Source organism: Podarcis muralis, chromosome 8, assembly GCF_964188315.1.
Source record: "Podarcis muralis chromosome 8, rPodMur119.hap1.1, whole genome shotgun sequence".
NCBI classification, from domain to species: domain Eukaryota; kingdom Metazoa; phylum Chordata; class Lepidosauria; order Squamata; family Lacertidae; genus Podarcis; species Podarcis muralis.
This window is the reverse complement of record NC_135662.1, coordinates 14,600,055-14,617,408: the sequence shown is the minus strand read 5'-3', so window position 1 is coordinate 14,617,408 and position 17,354 is coordinate 14,600,055. Positions and strand designations below refer to the sequence as shown.

Here is a 17,354-nt window from a genome sequence, read left to right as displayed (position 1 = left end):
TTTACATGAATTAGAAGTTCTTTCGAGGCCCAAATGGGGGCTTTGAAATTTAAGTTATGGGCCACTGCTGCTATCTACTTGCTGTAAAGTGCTTCATGATCATAGAGTTGGGTCACCTAGTCCAACGCCCCTGCAATGCAGGGATCTCAACAGAATATTAAAATACAATAGTCTATTAAACATTAAAAGCTTCCCTAAACAGGTAGCATTGCATTTGGACTGTTTTCACACACGAATGTCCCATGCTGTAGAATTCTGTTAGCTATATTTTATCTGCACAATTGGAATGAATTTCTGGAACCAAAATGCTTTTTCTGTGCAGCCTGAGCAGGAGCAGGAGCCATTAAGGAAAAAGTGGTTGGAATAGGCCAATATCTATGAGGACTGTCCCTGGACCAAGTGACTTTCCTTCTTTAAGTTCTCAAAGTCATTAACCAAGCTCAAGGTTGTCATCTGAACTGGCCAGATGTTTAACTGAGAATCAATCACAGTCAGTCCATCATTTGAAAAATAAGGCACTAGAGCCATCTTGCCCCCAAATGGCAGCTAGACATTTTGTTTTGGCGACTGTAACCTTGGTTTAAGGAGCCATTTGGCACCTAGCTCATATACCTGAGATTCTAACATTGTAGTCAGGCCTTCAGAATTTCAGTTGAATTTGCCCGTTCATTCAGGCCCCTTTTCATTCATGCCTTGCTGAGTCTTACTTTTGCCACGGCCCCAGCCACCACTGGTATATGGCCCTCAAAATGTGGCCCAGAAGCGAATGTGGCCCTTAGTGCTGAAAAACATTCCCTACCTCTGAGATTAGGGTCTGCATTAAGCCCCTTTGTCTAAGGACTCAAGCTGTTCCAACGGGTATGATTTAAGAAAGCGTTCTGAAATCTAACACTTGCTTTTTCATTCTGCTGGATGCCAGGGAGAAAAATGTGCTCACATGAAAGCTTTCTGGCAATTCAGACATATATACTGGGACATACAACAAGGAACAAAGATGTTCAGATGTACATCTGAAATAATGTGGGTGTAGCACAAGGAGAAATGAGATTCTTACTGCTTTGTAAACAGCTGACAAATGTTGAAGTGTTATTACAGACTCTCTTAAAGATGATACATTAAGTGAATGAAATTTTTAGCTTTTTTTAAAATGCTCTTAGTCTTGCAGCTATTTTGTCTCTTTCTGTTAAGTGCTCTAAACGACATTAGTTCTCAATGCAAAGGTTCAGGGAATTGGGCACCAAAATAATTTATTGCTCTTTAATGACAAGAGCTTTAAAAAAAGGCAAGTAGAATCAATGAACTCTCTTTTTCTTTGTGAGCTTAGCGTACAAGTTTAATGTTGTTTTTTTGTGTGTTTGTAATGTATTGTACAACTGTGTCACTAAGTTTGTAGTGAACTCAGGAAATAGTGTACCAGTTTTTCTTACGAGTAATCTACAGTGACAAGGAGCTGGAAATTTGATAATCAACATCTGGTTAGAATTTCTGTCATATTTCATTACAAAAATGTGAGTGGTATATCTACTCCTCTCTGTTTGCGCCACAACCCAAAGTATGTGCAACTTTAAGGCATGGGTAGGCAAACTAAGGCCCGGGGGCCGGATCCAGCCCAATCGCCTTCTAAATCCGGCCCACAGACAGTCCGGGAATCAGCAGGTTTTTACATGAGTAGAATGTGTGCTTTTATTTAAAAATGCATCTCTGGGTTATTTGTGGGGCCTAGGAACTCATTCACCCCCCCAAAAAAAAATAGTCCGGCCCCCCACATGGTCTGAGGGACAGTGGACCGGCCCCCTGCTGAAAAGGTTTGCTGACCCCTGCTTTAAGGAGTCAACATCGGCTGCATACACACCATAAATTTCAAGCACATTTCCCCTCCTCCCCAGAAATAATATTCCTGGGAACTACAGTGGTACCTCGGGTTACAGACGCTTCAGGTTACAGACGCCGCTAACCCAGAAATAGTACCTTGGGTTAAGAACTTTGCTTCAGGATGAGAGCTGAAATCGTTCAGTGGCAGGCCCCATTAGCTAAAGTGGTGCTTCAGGTTAAGAACAGTTCCAGGTTAAGAACGGACCTCCGGAACGAATTAAGTACTTAACCCGAGGTACCACTGTATAGTTTATTAAGGGTGCTGGGAAATGGAGCTTTGTGAAGGGTAAACTACAGTTCCCGTGATTATTTGGAGGGGAGAATGCTTTAGATGAATAGTGTGCACATGGTCATTGCCTTACATAGGGGATGGATTTGAATGGGGCAGTCACTCTTAAGTAGCTGAAGAGCTGTGAGCCACAACCTGAGGACTGGCTCATCCTAAAGCAGGGGTGATCCTCTAAATGCTGTTGGACTCCAGGTTCCATCAGCCCCAGCCAGCATGGCCAGTGGTCAGGAACGATGGGAGTTGTAGTCCAGCAATGTCTACAGAGTCCCTACCCCTTTATGTGTAACGCTGTAAAGGAAGTTAAGTGGTGAGATAGTGGAAGCAGAGTGGGAAATGGCAACGGAGGAAACGGAGAGTGCTGTGGCTTTTCTTGCCATTTCAAAAAGCCCAAGGATTGAGGGAGATTTCGTTCTGTGAAATTTTGCACATACATCAGAAGAGCCCTACTGGACCGGACCAAAGACCTGTCTAATCCGACGTCCTGTTTCCCATAGTGGGTAACCAGATATCCAGCCCTATCCCACTTGTCGTCTCCTGCCAAGTGGAATTCAGATACGGCAGGTAATATAGGCATCGTGAGTCGTCGTGATTGCTTGATGGCTCTTCACTTGGTGACTCACGAGCCACCTTGAATTCCTTTCTGAAGTACGGCTGGATATGATTTTCAAAGGCTGGTGACTCATCAGCTGATGACTCAGCATTGAATGTCTGAACCAGCTCCTTTGGGAAGCACTGTCTTTGATGTGAGAGGTTTGGTGAGAGTTCTGTTGAACATTTAATCCAGGGGTAGGCATCCTAAGGCCTGGGCCCAATCACCTTCTCATTCCGGCCCATAAACACAGTGCAATATTATTATTATTATCATTATTATTATTATTATTATTATTATTATATAAATTTTTATACCACCCTTCATCTGAAGATCACCGGGTAGTTTACAATATAATACTTCTTGCACTACTGCAGGTAGCAGTTTTAACCAGCCCTCGGGGGTTTTGGGGTTTTTTTTTAATGTACATCATTTTATTACAAAATTGTTTTAAAAAGTAATACATTGCAATAGTATGCAAGACAAGGTTGACTACCAATTTTACTACCATTTTTAAAAACTCTGCTCAAAATCAAGTTGTCACTGAATCCAAAGAACCATTAAATATGCCTGAACATTTGACAATATCAGCTTTTAAAAATCTAACAGTAGTGGCATTCAGCTACTACTTACATTAGAATACAGGTCTCCCTACAATCACATTACCCATACACAACTCTGTAGTTTTTATACTTAAGAATGAGCTGCACTCGACTTCACATTCTTAGCAAAATCGTTGACTTTTGAGCACAAAATCTTTACAGCAGCTTTATAACTTCACTCTTCGTCTTCATCTTCCTCCTCTTCTTCATCATCATCTTCCTCCTCCTCCTCATCTTCTTCAGGTTCTACTTATTTCGAATGAGGTGGCTTCATCTCCAGGCTCTTTTAATGCCCTCCAAAAACAAAACCCTTGCTTCTCAAAGTCAGGTGGAGCTCAGATCCTCTATTTGTCTTTTTTTCACAAATCATTAAGCCAAGCAGCAGGCGGTGTGTGGTGCCTCATGCAAATAAGCTGGCATCCTTCTTTGCCCCTTTGAAACCTGGGAAGTGCAGCCCTCTCCTGTGGCAAAGGCTCTTTTTCTTCCGATGAAGCTGCCCTTCTCAGGCTTTGATGCTTTGACAGGATGCTTCCACCTCAAAGAGAGAGAGAGAGAGAGAGAGAGAGAGAGAGAGAGAGAGAGAGAGAACGCTGATATTCGCTGGCACCCCCTGCAAAGAGCTCTGGGATTAAATGTGGCAGCCACTCCTGAGCCATAAGGTGATTTTCTGAAGATTTGGCATACAGCCCCTTTATCCTTGCACTGACTGGCGCCTTCAGGGCAGCTTGCAAGAACCTCCTTTTTACCATCTTGATATACGTTTGCCCTGATAAGATGTGAACTGCAGTATCCCAAAGCTTGACACCTTGCGTTCTGGGCAATGGGGCATCTGCAGGCCTTGCAGGGATATGTTTGTGGTGAGGAGGTCAGAAGCACTAGTTTGGTTGTACATCCACTGACAGATTAGTGATGCTTTGAAATGCACATCTCCGGAGGCCATAAAGACCTTGTGCGCTATTTATCCCTTCCTCTTGCCAGCAGGAGTCCAGCCAGGCCTGAAAGGATGCAGAGAGCATGGGGAAATCCCTTTGTTTTGCAGCGCTACTAAGGCAAGTTCCTTGGCAGCTGTAGAGAAACGTATTTGTGTCTCATTGTATGAAGAGGCAGCCTCCAAGATGTTGCTGGGCTTGGCTCCCGTCAGCTGTAGGTAGCATGGCCAGTGGTCAGCATTCTTCATCACTGTCCGTTTCCAGGCACTGTGATCATCTGCAAGGGATTCCCACACAGCAGGGCTGAGGTTGCCAGGCTTCATGTGATGTTTGCAGACATCTTTGTAGTGCAGAGTTGGCCTGCCAATGGGTTCCTGAAGCCAGCTCCCTTGGGGATTCGGTTGTGGAAACGGATCCTGGGATATCTACAGCTTTATGCATTTCCACAGTGGGACGCTGGTGGCGCTGTGGGTTAAACCACAGAGCCTAGGACTTGCCGATCAGAAGGTCGGCGGTTCGAATCCCCGCGACGGGGTGAGCTCCCGTTGCTCGGTCCCTGCTCCTGCCAACCTAGCAGTTCGAAAGCACATCAAAGTGCAAGTAGATAAATAGGTACCGCTCCAGCAGGAAGGTAAACGGCGTTTCCGTGCGCTGCTCTGGTTTGCCAGAAGTGGCTTAGTCATGCTGGCCACATGACCCGGAAGCTGTACACCGGCTCCCTTGGCCAATAAAGCGAGGTGAGCACCGCAACCCCAGAGTCGGCCATGACTGGACCTAATGATCAGGGGTCCCTTTACCTTTTTATGCATTTCCACAAGAGTCTTCCGACCACGCAGTTCCAGGGAATTGCTTCTCCCATCAGCGGAAAGCCTTTTGGGGATTTCTTCAGGAGCCCTCAGCACAAGAGAGAACTCCGTAGGTGGCCCAATTATTTTGAGCTCTCCAGGCTCCTCCAGGGAGGTAGCAAACATCTTGTTTCTTTAATATGCAAAGTTAATTAATCCAAAACTGCTTCTCTGCAAAACTTTTTGACCAATTACAGTTCTCAATACATTTCCACAAAACTGAAAAAACAAGTAAAGAAATCACTGTACCGTCCTTAAAGAATTCTTTCTGGGAGTTGGGGAGTTTCCTAGAGGACTTGTTCTCTCTTAAGCAGCAATTTCTGTCTCACTGATTAGTACGTTGAGGAAAACTATTTAAAACATCATCTGATCATCATCTTTGCTGAATTGGTTTTTGACAGCTAACTTCAAAGTTGCACCAACCATGCTGTGTTGTTAAAACCCATAACCACCTTGCACAATTGAAATAAATAAAACCACCTTCCAACTGTGCTAAACTCTTAATGGACTGTCCTTGGAGACAGCTCACTATAAAAGTGAAGCTCAAGTTGGCAGATACTGTTTGATATGTTTTGGTGGCCTCCTAAGGGGGAAAAAATTTTTTTAGATCCCTATGATCAATGAAAGTATGGGATACCACAAGAAGCAAATCACCGTTTAGATCCAACGCATTAAGCTAAGAATATGGTTTTATCAGAAAGTGTCAAAATGGTGGTACATTGATTGACTGCTCCTCGCACATCCCTCAGTTACAAATTGGGAGGAGGGTGGATGTCCAGAGTATGGGAAATGTTGATTTTACTCATTTATATTTATTTAACAGGCTTTGTATACCAGTTAACCATCAAAACATCTTAGTCAGGGAGCTTTAAATCAGAAAACTTATGGAAAATGTTTAAGGAATATATAAGATTATATTGTAAAAAATAATACCATCTTAGCAGAACTTGAATGATAAAAAGGTAAAGGGACCCCTGACCATTAGGTCCAGTCATGGCCGACTCTGGGGTTGCGGCGTTCATCTCGCTGGCGTACAGCTTCTGGGTCATGTGGCCAGCATGACTAAGCCGCTTCTGGCGAACCAGAGCAGCGCACAGAAACGCTGTTTACCTTCCCACCGGAGTGGTACCTATTTATCTACTTGCACTTTGACGTGCTTTCAAACTGCTAGGTTGGCAGGAGCCAGGACTGAGCAACGGGAGCTCATCCCGTCGCAGGGATTCGAACCACCAACCTTCTGATCGGCAAGTCCTAGGCTCTGTGGTTTAACCCACAGCGCCACCCACGTCCCTTAACTTAAATGATACTTGTGAACAAAAAGGAATGAAACAAATACTATAGTGGAATGAATGAAAAAGGATATAGAGTAAAGCTGTGCGACAAAACCATGACAATAGAAACAGTATAATGAGAACGATTGGAAGTTTTATGCAGAATTTTTTATTTGATGGATATGATTTTATATAAATCTTTGATTTTTTGCCTTTTTCGTTGTTCTTTTAAAATTTACTTTTATGTCTTGATGGTTTCTTTTTCGGTATTTAACTTTTCTATACTTACCTTCGTTGTACGTTTGTATTTTAAAACTAATAAAGATTTACCATGAAAAAACAACAAAACAAAACATCTTAGCGTTTGATATAAAATATACATTAAAAGTACCAACAAAACCAGATGTTTAAAACAACTTAGCCTACTAACAGAAAGAATTGAAACTAAAACAAGTCACCCTGTTTCATTTTGGAAATAAAATCCGCAGATTTAAAAATACGTACTATAAAATGACATATTTAAAATACCCGTCTGGGTAAATAATAATTAATAATAATATTAATAATAGTTGTTTATTAATTATACCCCACCCATCCAACTGGGTTGACCCAGTCACTCTGTGAAGCTTCCAACGTAATATAAAAACACAAAAAAAGTTTTTATTGTGCAGCAAAAACAGGCAGTTTAGTTGCTGCCACACGGAAGGGTCAATGATTACTTGAAGGTACGGAACAAACACGATGTGGCACTTGTGAAAGTTTGTCAGATTGATGATTATAATATGAGATAACCATGTGTCCAGGCAGACATTTTCAGTAAGGGGCAAAGAGTAGAATTCCTTTCCCCCATAGCTGTGTTTGACTCCTTGCTTCCTTTAAGACAAGCCTGAAATAATTTTCCTTTCCAATTGTGGCTTGGCTGAGATAAGCTGGAGTGGCTGGTATTCTGTACCAGAAATGAGGGCGATGGCTCCGTTGGTGCTTTTATATGGTTTTCTTATCTGCTTGACTTGTCTAGTTAATCGGCTAAATTATGTATAGAGTTTTAACTCTTGTTTTTGTTGTTCTATTGCAGTCCTTTTACTGTAAGCCAGTTTGGCAGGATCTATGATCCAGAAGAGCAGCATTAAAAACCACTTTAAGTCTATTTACTTAACTAGCATAAAAGACATTTAACTAAATAAGCTTATTTAACACAGTCTGAGCCAAGAGAAGGGAAATACCCCCTTTTTCATTAATTTGATTTGAATATGCTAGCAACCTGTTATGTACTGAAATTCTCACCCTGGGCCAGCAAGGGGATATTGTAGATAGTTATGCAAATAAGGGAATGAAAGTGACATTCAGTGATTGGATAGTTACAGAAAGTTGTTACTGTTGCCTTGTAGTTGAGCTCTATATAAGCAGGCTGGCTGAACCCTTCAGCTCAGTTCTGTTCTGGCCTGTGAATAAACAAGAGCTCTTTGAAGAATCGCTGTGTCGTCTGATATGTTCACCCACAACTTAACACAACCGTACATAATGGTAGGAATTTTGTAAGAAAGATAATTTTAAGAATGGTAACAGGTGCAAAGCAGGTTTGCTTAACTTGATTTTAACATGCAAGGAGGTAATTTATTCCTTTCCTACTATGCTCAGGATTGTAGATTGGAGAAGATTTGGGCAGGATCCCAGGGCATGCATGGGAGGAGGGGAGACCAAAGATTCTCATGTGCAAGTTGAAATACTTGTGCTGACATAATGTTTAGTGGGAACTTCACTTGCATTTTTCTGTCCTAAAATGAGAAACGTTTCCAGTAAATAGCCAATGTTTAAGCAATGAATGGTTGATCCTCTGTAATAAATGGTTGATCCTCAGTAATAAAAGTTTTTAATGACACAGGGTTCAGGGCCAGCTTTCCTTGGGGAAGAGTTTTGAACAAATCACCGTTTCTAGATTGTATCCAAACTAGAGTATATTTCTTTAGGTTACTGACATCCATTCCAACAAAATTTTAGCTGGCAAATAATCGAGTTAATCCAGTTTATTAAATTTATATGCACTTGCATAGGAACTAAATGTAAGTTTGCATTTATTGGTCAGAAAGTATTGATCTGATATGTAGAGATCTTTCCTATTCTAATTAATTCAAGAGGGTCCTGGACATTTCTGAAAGCTTTGCTGTGTGAAAGAAACAAGCAGAAGGTTCGTGATGTTTGGGTTATTCCTTCAGAGAAGCTGAGTACAGCTGGTTTAAACTGGTTGTCTTTCTGTCACGGTCATGCTGCCTATAAATGAAGGCCTAGAAGGAGCCTGGGCTTCACTTTCTCTATCTCTATGGTGTTCTGTACATTGTATGCTTAGTGAAGGTTTAGACTTATTATAAGTTATGTTGAAGTTTAAGTTAAGTCCGCTGCAACTGGGTTATGGACCGTGCCAATCCTGAATATATTGGATTTGTGACCATTATGCTCATTTGCCTTCAAGTAGCAGTAAAGCTCTGCTGGATGAAATATTAATTGCCTCTGGTCTATTTTTTGGGAATCCTGCAACATGGTTCAAGTTTTTACTCTGCTAACTATACGTTGGAATCTACTCTGGATCAATATTGAGTAGAATTCCAAGACACTAAAAGCAATCATTGGGGGGGGGGGGGCGTGTATTTAAGATGATGTGTTTTATACTGTATTTTATGCTGGTTTTTGTTGCATCAATTGTTTTAAATTTGTTGTTAGCTGCCCTGAGCCAGATTTTCTGAACTGGGAAGGGCGGGGTATAAGTAAAATTTATTATTATTTATTATTGTCTTGCAGGTGCCATGCAGCCCGATTGCTGTGGTGGCCAGAGCTGAAGGCCATGGCTAGAATTCTTTAGGACACACATCCTGGACAACATCACACAATAAGCCATCTCAGAGAGCACCTTGCCTGGGAGAAGAAGCTGCTCTTGCCAAGGACAGTTGCCCAGCTGCCATGGCTAGCAAAAGGAAATCGACCACTCCATGTATGGTTCGAGCACCTGAGGCTGAGGAAGCTCTCAAGGACTGTAGTATGGGAAGGGAAGCAACCGGCACTCCAGAGCAGGATGCGAGCAATGGTTTGGTGGCCGGTAAGGAGAGCTGCGAAAACGACTGTGAGGTGATCGAAGGGAAATCCTCCCCGGCCAACCCGGCCAGGAAACCCCTCGGTGGCTACGAATGTAAGTACTGCCCCTATTCCACGCAGAATCTGAACGAGTTCACGGAGCACATAGACACCCAGCACCCCAACGTCATCCTCAACCCCCTGTACGTGTGTGCTGAATGCAACTTCACAACCAAAAAGTATGATTCCTTATCTGAACACAACGCCAAACTCCACCCGGGAGAGAACAACTTCAAGCTCAAGTTGATCAAGCTCAACAACCAGACCGTCCTAGAGCAGTCCATTGAGGCGGCGAGCAGCTCTGTTGCTGTGGAAACCCACGAAATCGAGGTGGTTCCTGTCGGGCCTAGCGGTACAAGCAAGACCACCCCAGTGATTAACGTTGGGAAGCCTAAAGTCGAAGGCAGGAAAGTTTCTTTAGAGAACCACCTGGATGGGATCCCTCACCTGATTACGGAGGCCACAGAGCCTATCACATGCATTAACGGAGCAGAGCTCCTCCACGATATCCTGGCCCATGTGATGCCATCTGTGCAGCTCCCCCCGAACATCAGCCTGGTTCCCAAAGTCCCCGTGCCGCTGAACAGTACCAAATACAATTCTGCACTGGACACCAACACAACCATGATCAGCTCCTTCAACAAGTTTCCGTACCCGACGCAGGCAGAGTTGTCGTGGTTGACGGCCGCGTCCAAGCACCCTGAGGAGCAGATCCGGATTTGGTTTGCCACCCAGCGTCTGAAGCATGGCATCAGCTGGTCTCCGGAAGAGGTGGAGGAGGCAAGGAAGAAGATGTTCAACGGCACTATCCAACCAGCTGCCCAGACCATTGCCGTTCTGCCCGCTCACGTCGCCGCTGCAAAAATGCCGCAGCCGATGATCCAGACGGCTGTGCCTTGCCAGATACTTAGCCAGACCGGCCTGGTTTTGACGCAAGTCTCAAACGGGTCCAATGTTTCCCCCATTGCCCTTGCCGTGGCGGCCAACCAAGGGCAGAAACGGAGCATGCAGGCCCAGAAGGCCGTCCCGGAAGTCAAGCGCCCTCATGTTGTTGCTGCGGAGGTCTTGTCCAAACAGATCGCCCCTGCTGCTCCGATGAGCACGACCACAGTGCCCTTGTCTCCTGCACTGCTGGCGAATGACCGCAAGAAGACCAAGGAGCAAATAGCAGCCCTGAAGGCGAGTTTTATTGTCAGCCAGTTCCCCGATAACGCGGAAGTGTACAGGCTGATAGAAGTCACGGGCCTCTCCCGAAGCGAGATAAAAAAGTGGTTCAGCGACCACCGATACCGGAGCCAGCGAGGGATTGTCCACATCACGAGCGAGTCGCTAGCCAAGGACCAGGTGGCTCTTTTGGCTGCAAGGCAGGCGCGGAACTATAATCCATACCCGGACTTCACTTTCCAGAAGTTCAAAGGAAAATCCAGAGAACAGCTGGCGGTCCTTGAAGAAAGCTTTATCAAGAGTTCTTTTCCAACCCAAAGCGAGTTGGAAAGGCTCCGGAACGAAGCCTGCATGACTAGTCGAGAGGTTGAGGCCTGGTTCTCCGAGCGCAGAAAGCTCAGGGATAATATGGAACAAGCCGTCTTGGACTCGATGGGGCCGAGCGTAAAGAATAAGGAGGAAGGGGCTTCCAACGGTGCCATCGGTCCGACAGAGCAGTTTGACCTCTCCCAGGCAGCGACCTCTTTGTCCAGGTGCTCGACGGCATTTGCCCCAAGTAGCCAAGAACAGGCGCACCTGCTGAAGACCACGTTTGCGAGGACGCAGTGGCCGACTCCACAGGAGTATGACGAGTTGGCGGCTCAGACGGGGCTCACGAGGACCGAAATAGTGCGTTGGTTCAAAGAGAACAGGAGCTGCCTACGAACCGGGACGCTAAAATGGCTGGACCAATACCAGCAGCAGTATGCCGTCGACGGATATGACGAGGCAAAAGGACCAGCAGCCACCGAGACGGCGAGTAGCAGTAGCGACGGGGTTCAGCAACCTAGTAAAAAGCATCTGAAGCCGGAGAAGCAGGACATAGAGGGCCTGGAGAAATCTGAATGCAGTGACCGAGGTAGTCAAGGCAATAACGAGAACAAGGGAAATGTGAGTTGGGTGGAAGTCACCATCGACGATGACGACGATGCTTCGGACTGTATGGACAGCTGGGGTCAAGCAGCGCCGGGAAGCAAAGCAGGTTTTGATTCTGAAAGTATACCTGGCGATACCTCTCACACCTAAGACAGGTAATGATGGGGATTGTTTGTTGACCTAACGCTGGCCGTGGTCCTTCTTGGCTCAGTGTTCTAATTCAAGGGTTGCATCCAGCTATAGCAGCTTCCACTTGTGCAGCAGGACTTCCTCCTCCCCACCCCCACAGTTCCCAAATCTGCTCTGAAGTGTTGGAGGAACATCAACACACTTGCAGACGGTGGTGTGCAGTCAGTGGACATGGGGAACTAGGCTTGTCCCCCAAATGTTCCTGGTAAATTAGAGTACAGTCATATCTCTTGTTACTTTTGCTTCATGTTATGTTTTTTCAGGTGACCCAGAAGTACTGGAAAGAGTTACTTCCGGGTTTCGCCACTCGTGCAGATGCACAAAATGACGTCATGCGCAGAAGCGGCGAATCGCAGCCCACGCATGCGCAAATGCGCCGCTGTGGGTTGTGTTCCTTTCATGTTGTGAACGGGCCTCCGGAACGGATCCCGTTCACAACCAGAGGTACCACTGTATTAAAGTATTAAAGCCTGGCACCTCCTTCCCAAAGCCTGGGAAGCTTCTGTGTGATGGTTCAACGGGGTCCAAGAGCCCTTCCGCCACCTCCCCAAAGCCTGTCCTGCTTTGGGAAGGAGGCAGGAGGGCTGCAGCATCTTGTCGGAGGCCTGGCACCTCTTTCCCAAAGCCCAGGAAGCTTCTGCCCATCTTAGGGAGGGAGAAGTGATGCTCTCGCACTCAACACACCTGGCAAATTTCAAACGCCACATGTATTTGGCTGTAGATTGGAATTGAGAAAAATATTGACCTGTTTTATATGCTTAGGAGACAGCAGCCTCTGCATGCTTTTCAGATCCACCTTAACTGGTTAATCATAATCCAAGGAGTCTCCCAATCATCTCTGTGTGTATTTAGATTTCATTTATCTGCCCCTGGCTTAGTGCCTTTTTAAACACCCCTCATTGCTGAAAACGCAAGCTTAGGCCCTCTAGTGGGAAAAACATACAAACTCTGACATGCTTATGGTCTCATCATGCTTTCGGGACACCATCCAGCCAAGAATTGGTAATACTTAAAGTCAGCGGGTTTGCTATTGAAAATATTGTATTGTATTGTTTGTAAGCTGGGTACTAAAGATTTCTTTTTGATTGTAGGGTATCTTAACACAGTTGCCACAGGAACTGCACACAGTGGAGCCCTGTAAAGGGCTGCTTAGTACCAGACAGAAATCTGAAAAATGAATTTGGTTAGCTTCAGCATTCTCCTTACTATTTCTGTTAGTAAAATTGGGAGTTTTCTGAGTATGGCTTAATAAGGCAAGCACAGAATGCAGGGAATGAGAGGTGACGGGTGCGGATCACATGCAATACGCCAGGTGTGTTGCGCAGGTCTATCCTTTGGCAAGCATTTGGCATCCAGGTAACTTACTGGGGGCGAGAAGAGATGCTGTCTCTTACAAATACAGTCATACCTCGGGTTACAGACGCTTCAGGTTGTGCTTTTTCAGGTTACGGACACGCCGAAACCCGGAAGTACCGGAACGGGTTACTTCTGGGTTTCGGCAGTCGCGCATGCGCAGAAGCGCTAAATTGTGCTTTGCAGATGCACCAAATTGCAACCCGGACGTGCACAGACGTGACGCTGCGGGTTGCGAACGTGCCTCCCGCACGGATCACGTTCGCAACCCGAGCGTCCACTGTACACTCCTCTGCAAGCTTGCTCAGAAATAAGCCTTGCTGAGTCCAACAGGGATTTAATTCCCAGGTATGTGTGTGTAGATTTGCAGCCAGGCAGAGCAACCCAGTAAGGGAGAATGAAGATGAGCTGGGACGACTTCTTTTTACGGAAGCTTTTTATGGGCTCCAGCCCTTGTTTGTTTGTTTTTAAATCCTTACCACTGGTCTTGGTGCAAGGGGAAATTAAGTATGTCACTTCCAGGGCTGGCATACACCCTCCCCTGCAAAAATAAATAAAATTATGGGCATGTCTAAATGAATCCAGCCACTCCAAAGCCTTCTCCTACACACACAGCTATATTTGTTTCAATCCAGGTAAGAAGACCCATTGAATTTCATGCACCTGAGTTAGTGCCCCACAGCCAAAAAGCACAAAGGAGGATTGTTGCTGGTGTGCAAACTATGTTCCGTTTTGCAAAATAATAACCGTATTCCGTGCACTCGTTTGTTTATCTGTCATAGGCATATCATTCAGCTTTCTAGACCTATCTTTCCACTCTTTGGGAGTACGCCGTCACTGACCCTGGGAGCAAGCAGGATCTTCGGAAGCAGGAAAATCCAACGGGTTTTGCCTCCCGGTTCAAGGCACGTGGGTACAGTTGCGGTGGAGAAAGGACAGTCCTGGGAGCATCACTACAGATCTCACGGTGCCAAATTTCCACCAGGGGACTTTTCTAACAAGGGCCCTTGTACATAGGTTTTTTCCCGCAGCGTCCAACTTGCTTGCCTCCCATTGTAACTTCCCATGTACAACGTGGAGATGTCTCACTGCCTTTCCTGGCTGGTGCGTACGCTGTGGATTCTCATTGCCATCTCGAGGTCGCGGTTTGGCTTATCGGTTTTCTTGAAAATTAGTTACCGCTGCGTCTACATCCATGGCGACTTGGAAACCTTTTTGGCCTCCTGCACATGTTTCTAAAGATGTGTTTCTATTTTCGCAGAGAGAGTTTACCCACCTCAACACATTTTTACCTGTTCAGTCTAGGGCTAGCTGCTCGTTGTGACTTTCTCAAGAGCCTTTTATTTGCAGTTGGCTCCCTTTTGTTCCTCTGCATGCAGGAAAAGCAGCAAAAACATTTGTCCGGGGGAGACAGCTGATCTCTTTAACGCATCCTGCATTTCACCGTTTGCCAAAACATCTGGATTATGGAGCTCCAGAGTTGTTGACAGTACGCCTTTGCTTGTTCTAAGCACCTTTTTCTACTACATGTAGTACAATCCTTTAAAAAAAAAAAAAGACTTTACAATGGAGGGCTTAAGCTTCTTAATAACCGAACTTGCTCACAATTCTTTGTTTGGTGCAAATACAGAGACTTATTTTTGTCAGCCTTAGGTGCTCTAGTGCACAACGTGGTTTCTTGAACCCTCAGCCACTACATCTTTCCTTTGTTTCTAGGTCCTCAGAATGCACTTTTGTTCTCCAAATAACTGCTGAGAGAGGGGACGAACTGTCTTATTGGGTAGAGGTCAAATGGTGAAGTTGCTTTGGTTTGGAGAGACGGATCCATTTCCTATCCCAACATACACTGCACAAATCTAATTGCTAGGGAGTTTGAATTAAAACAAAACACTTTTCTAACTTTTTGCTTGTTTGTTGTAACTCAGTAAAACAAAGGCTTTAATGTTTTTGGTAAGCTTTTCCTCTTGTCTCTCTTTCTTTTTTTTAAATGCAACATCTTCCTCACGCTGCTAAGTAGCTTTAAATACAGCATAGCGTGCCTGCTCTTGAATGCTGAGTGGCAGCTTAAAGAAAGTTATCCGGGAAGAAGCAAGGCCTAATGTCATTCACAGGCATTATTTTGCCAGCCGGATTCAGAGACATTGAAATCCCACTGCTATCATTCTCTATAGTCAGAGGGAAGAACCTTTTTTCCCTCTCTCGGGCTTCCATTGCCTTGGGAGAAAATGGGCAGGGATGGAAAATGGATGTGCGCACACCCTTAAAATAGACACACCCACACACCCCTCAAGTGCACAAACACCAAGTTTCCAATCGGATGATGAATGAGAAAGGACCAATTTTCACCCTCAGTCTAGCATGCAAGGAGGTCTCAACTTCGTCACCCAGCATGCAGCAAGCAGGGTGAAATTTAGGGTGCGGATTGGAGCTTGGACAGGTGGAGGCCTGGCAGGCCAGAGGTTTCCCAGGCATGTTTTGCATCGTGAATGGGGAACCTCAGGCAAAAGGGCCAAATGGAGGCTTCCCCGCCTGTCTGGCCCAATCTCTGGGTCATGTACTCTCCCCCTTGCCTTGCTTTGCACCCTCTTGAGAGTCTCTGCCTGGTTAGAATATTTCCTTAAACACTGGTGCTTCTTGCTTGCCTGAATGGAAGGTAGAGGAGCATGTGAAGAAACTAGCTTACTATACGAAGGTACATCCTTCTTTTGCTCCTGCCCAGGATTGGGAGCGGGCACAGAAAAGGATGCTGAATCGCACCTGTGGAAGGAATTCTATGGATACTGCCACATGTCCTCTCATCCATAGGCTTGGCACTAGGAAGGGCTTTTCTCACAGCCTACAGATGGGACACAGGTGGCGCTGTGGGTTAAACCACAGAGCCTAGGACTTGCCGATCAGAAGGTCAGTGGTTCGAATCCTCACGACGAGGTGAGCTCCCGTTGCTCAGTCCCTGCTCCTGCCAACCTAGCAGTTCGAAAGCACATCAAAGTGCAAGTAGATAAATAGGTACCGCTCCGGTGGGAAGGTAAACGGTGTTTCCGTGCGCTGCTCTGGTTTGCCAGAAGCGGCTTAGTCATGCTGGCCACATGACCCGGAAGCTGTACGCCGGCTCCCTCGGCCAGTAAAGTGAGATGAGCGCCACAATCCCAGAGTCGGTCATGACTGGACCTAATGGTCAGGGGTCCCTTTACCTTTACAGATGGAGCAATGCCGGAATTGCTCACAGATGGCCTTAGACAATGCATCTTTTAATGACCCGATATTACTACTCGGCTACATAGGACGTTTTGCAAGGTTGACCCAAGACACAATGTAGGAAGAGCTCCCTGAGAAGTCGGCAACAATAATCATCTGCCCTGTGGGGAATTTTTACCGCTTTGTGAGAACAGCGGTATTCAATTTACGGCTGGGGGAGCACCTACAAAGCTCTCTTGCGGTTGCACAGTGAAGTCGAAGGCATGCAAAGCGGAAACAAATTCAGTGTCAGACAGGTTTCTAGAGTTTTACATCTTTAATTTAAAACTTTGCCAAGAACCAAAAAAAAAAATGGTTACAAAAAGAGAAATTATCTACAAAAAGAAGTACTCATTTCATAACAGAAGCTGCCGGTTGCAGTTTGAGAGTGAGGAGGGAAAAGTGCTTCGGGTGAACAAAAACCAAAGTAGTGCGAAGTGCCCAAAAGTGAGCTTTTAACATCCAGGAAAGGCACATGGTATTGATCTAGGATGGACACCACGCTTGGATACGCACCAGTTGCATGTGGACGGCTAACATGCTAGTGAGAAGGCAGGCTAGAAGTCTTCCTGCTGTGTTCCCCATGTGCAGAGATGCAGGGACACATTCTGATAGCCAAATCCAGCTTTGAGAAGAACTGGTCTTCCACGAGACTAGACCACTGCAAAAATCAACATGGGCTCAGGGAGGAAAAGGAGAATGTCACTGGCTTAGGTGTTCGCTAATCAAGCCACCCCTCACATGCACTGCAACATGGTACAATTGCTGTACCATATGCCCTTCCTGAATATCTGACTTTTGCTTTAAGATTATGGTGCAGACAGAAATTTCAGACACCGAATCTGCCCCCTTCTCTGCTCCTCTGGTGTGTTTTATACTTGTAAAAGGGGTGGAAATCATTGCTCCGTTCAGGATGACCTAGCAGCTTCCTGCAGAACTAGGAGCTTGGGTTGGTAGGACAGCAATCCTCGTGGCTTAA

At 45.5% G+C, this 17,354-nt stretch overlaps 1 protein-coding gene across 3 annotated transcripts in view; it reads left to right on the top strand.

Annotated features, from left to right (window-relative positions):
* The window catches only part of ZHX2 (zinc fingers and homeoboxes 2), a 48,628-nt gene extending 33,528 nt beyond the window's left edge, over positions 1-15,100 (top strand). For all 3 annotated transcript variants that reach the window (XM_028736221.2, XM_028736220.2, XM_077932745.1), the window contains 2 exons: positions 9,191-11,754; positions 13,924-15,100. In XM_028736221.2, coding sequence (XP_028592054.2) covers positions 9,350-11,749 — 2,400 coding nt within the window. In that variant the 5' untranslated portion in view covers positions 9,191-9,349 and the 3' untranslated portion in view covers positions 11,750-11,754; positions 13,924-15,100. The remainder of the gene's footprint in view (positions 1-9,190; positions 11,755-13,923) is intronic.
* Positions 15,101-17,354: the final 2,254 nt, after the last annotated feature.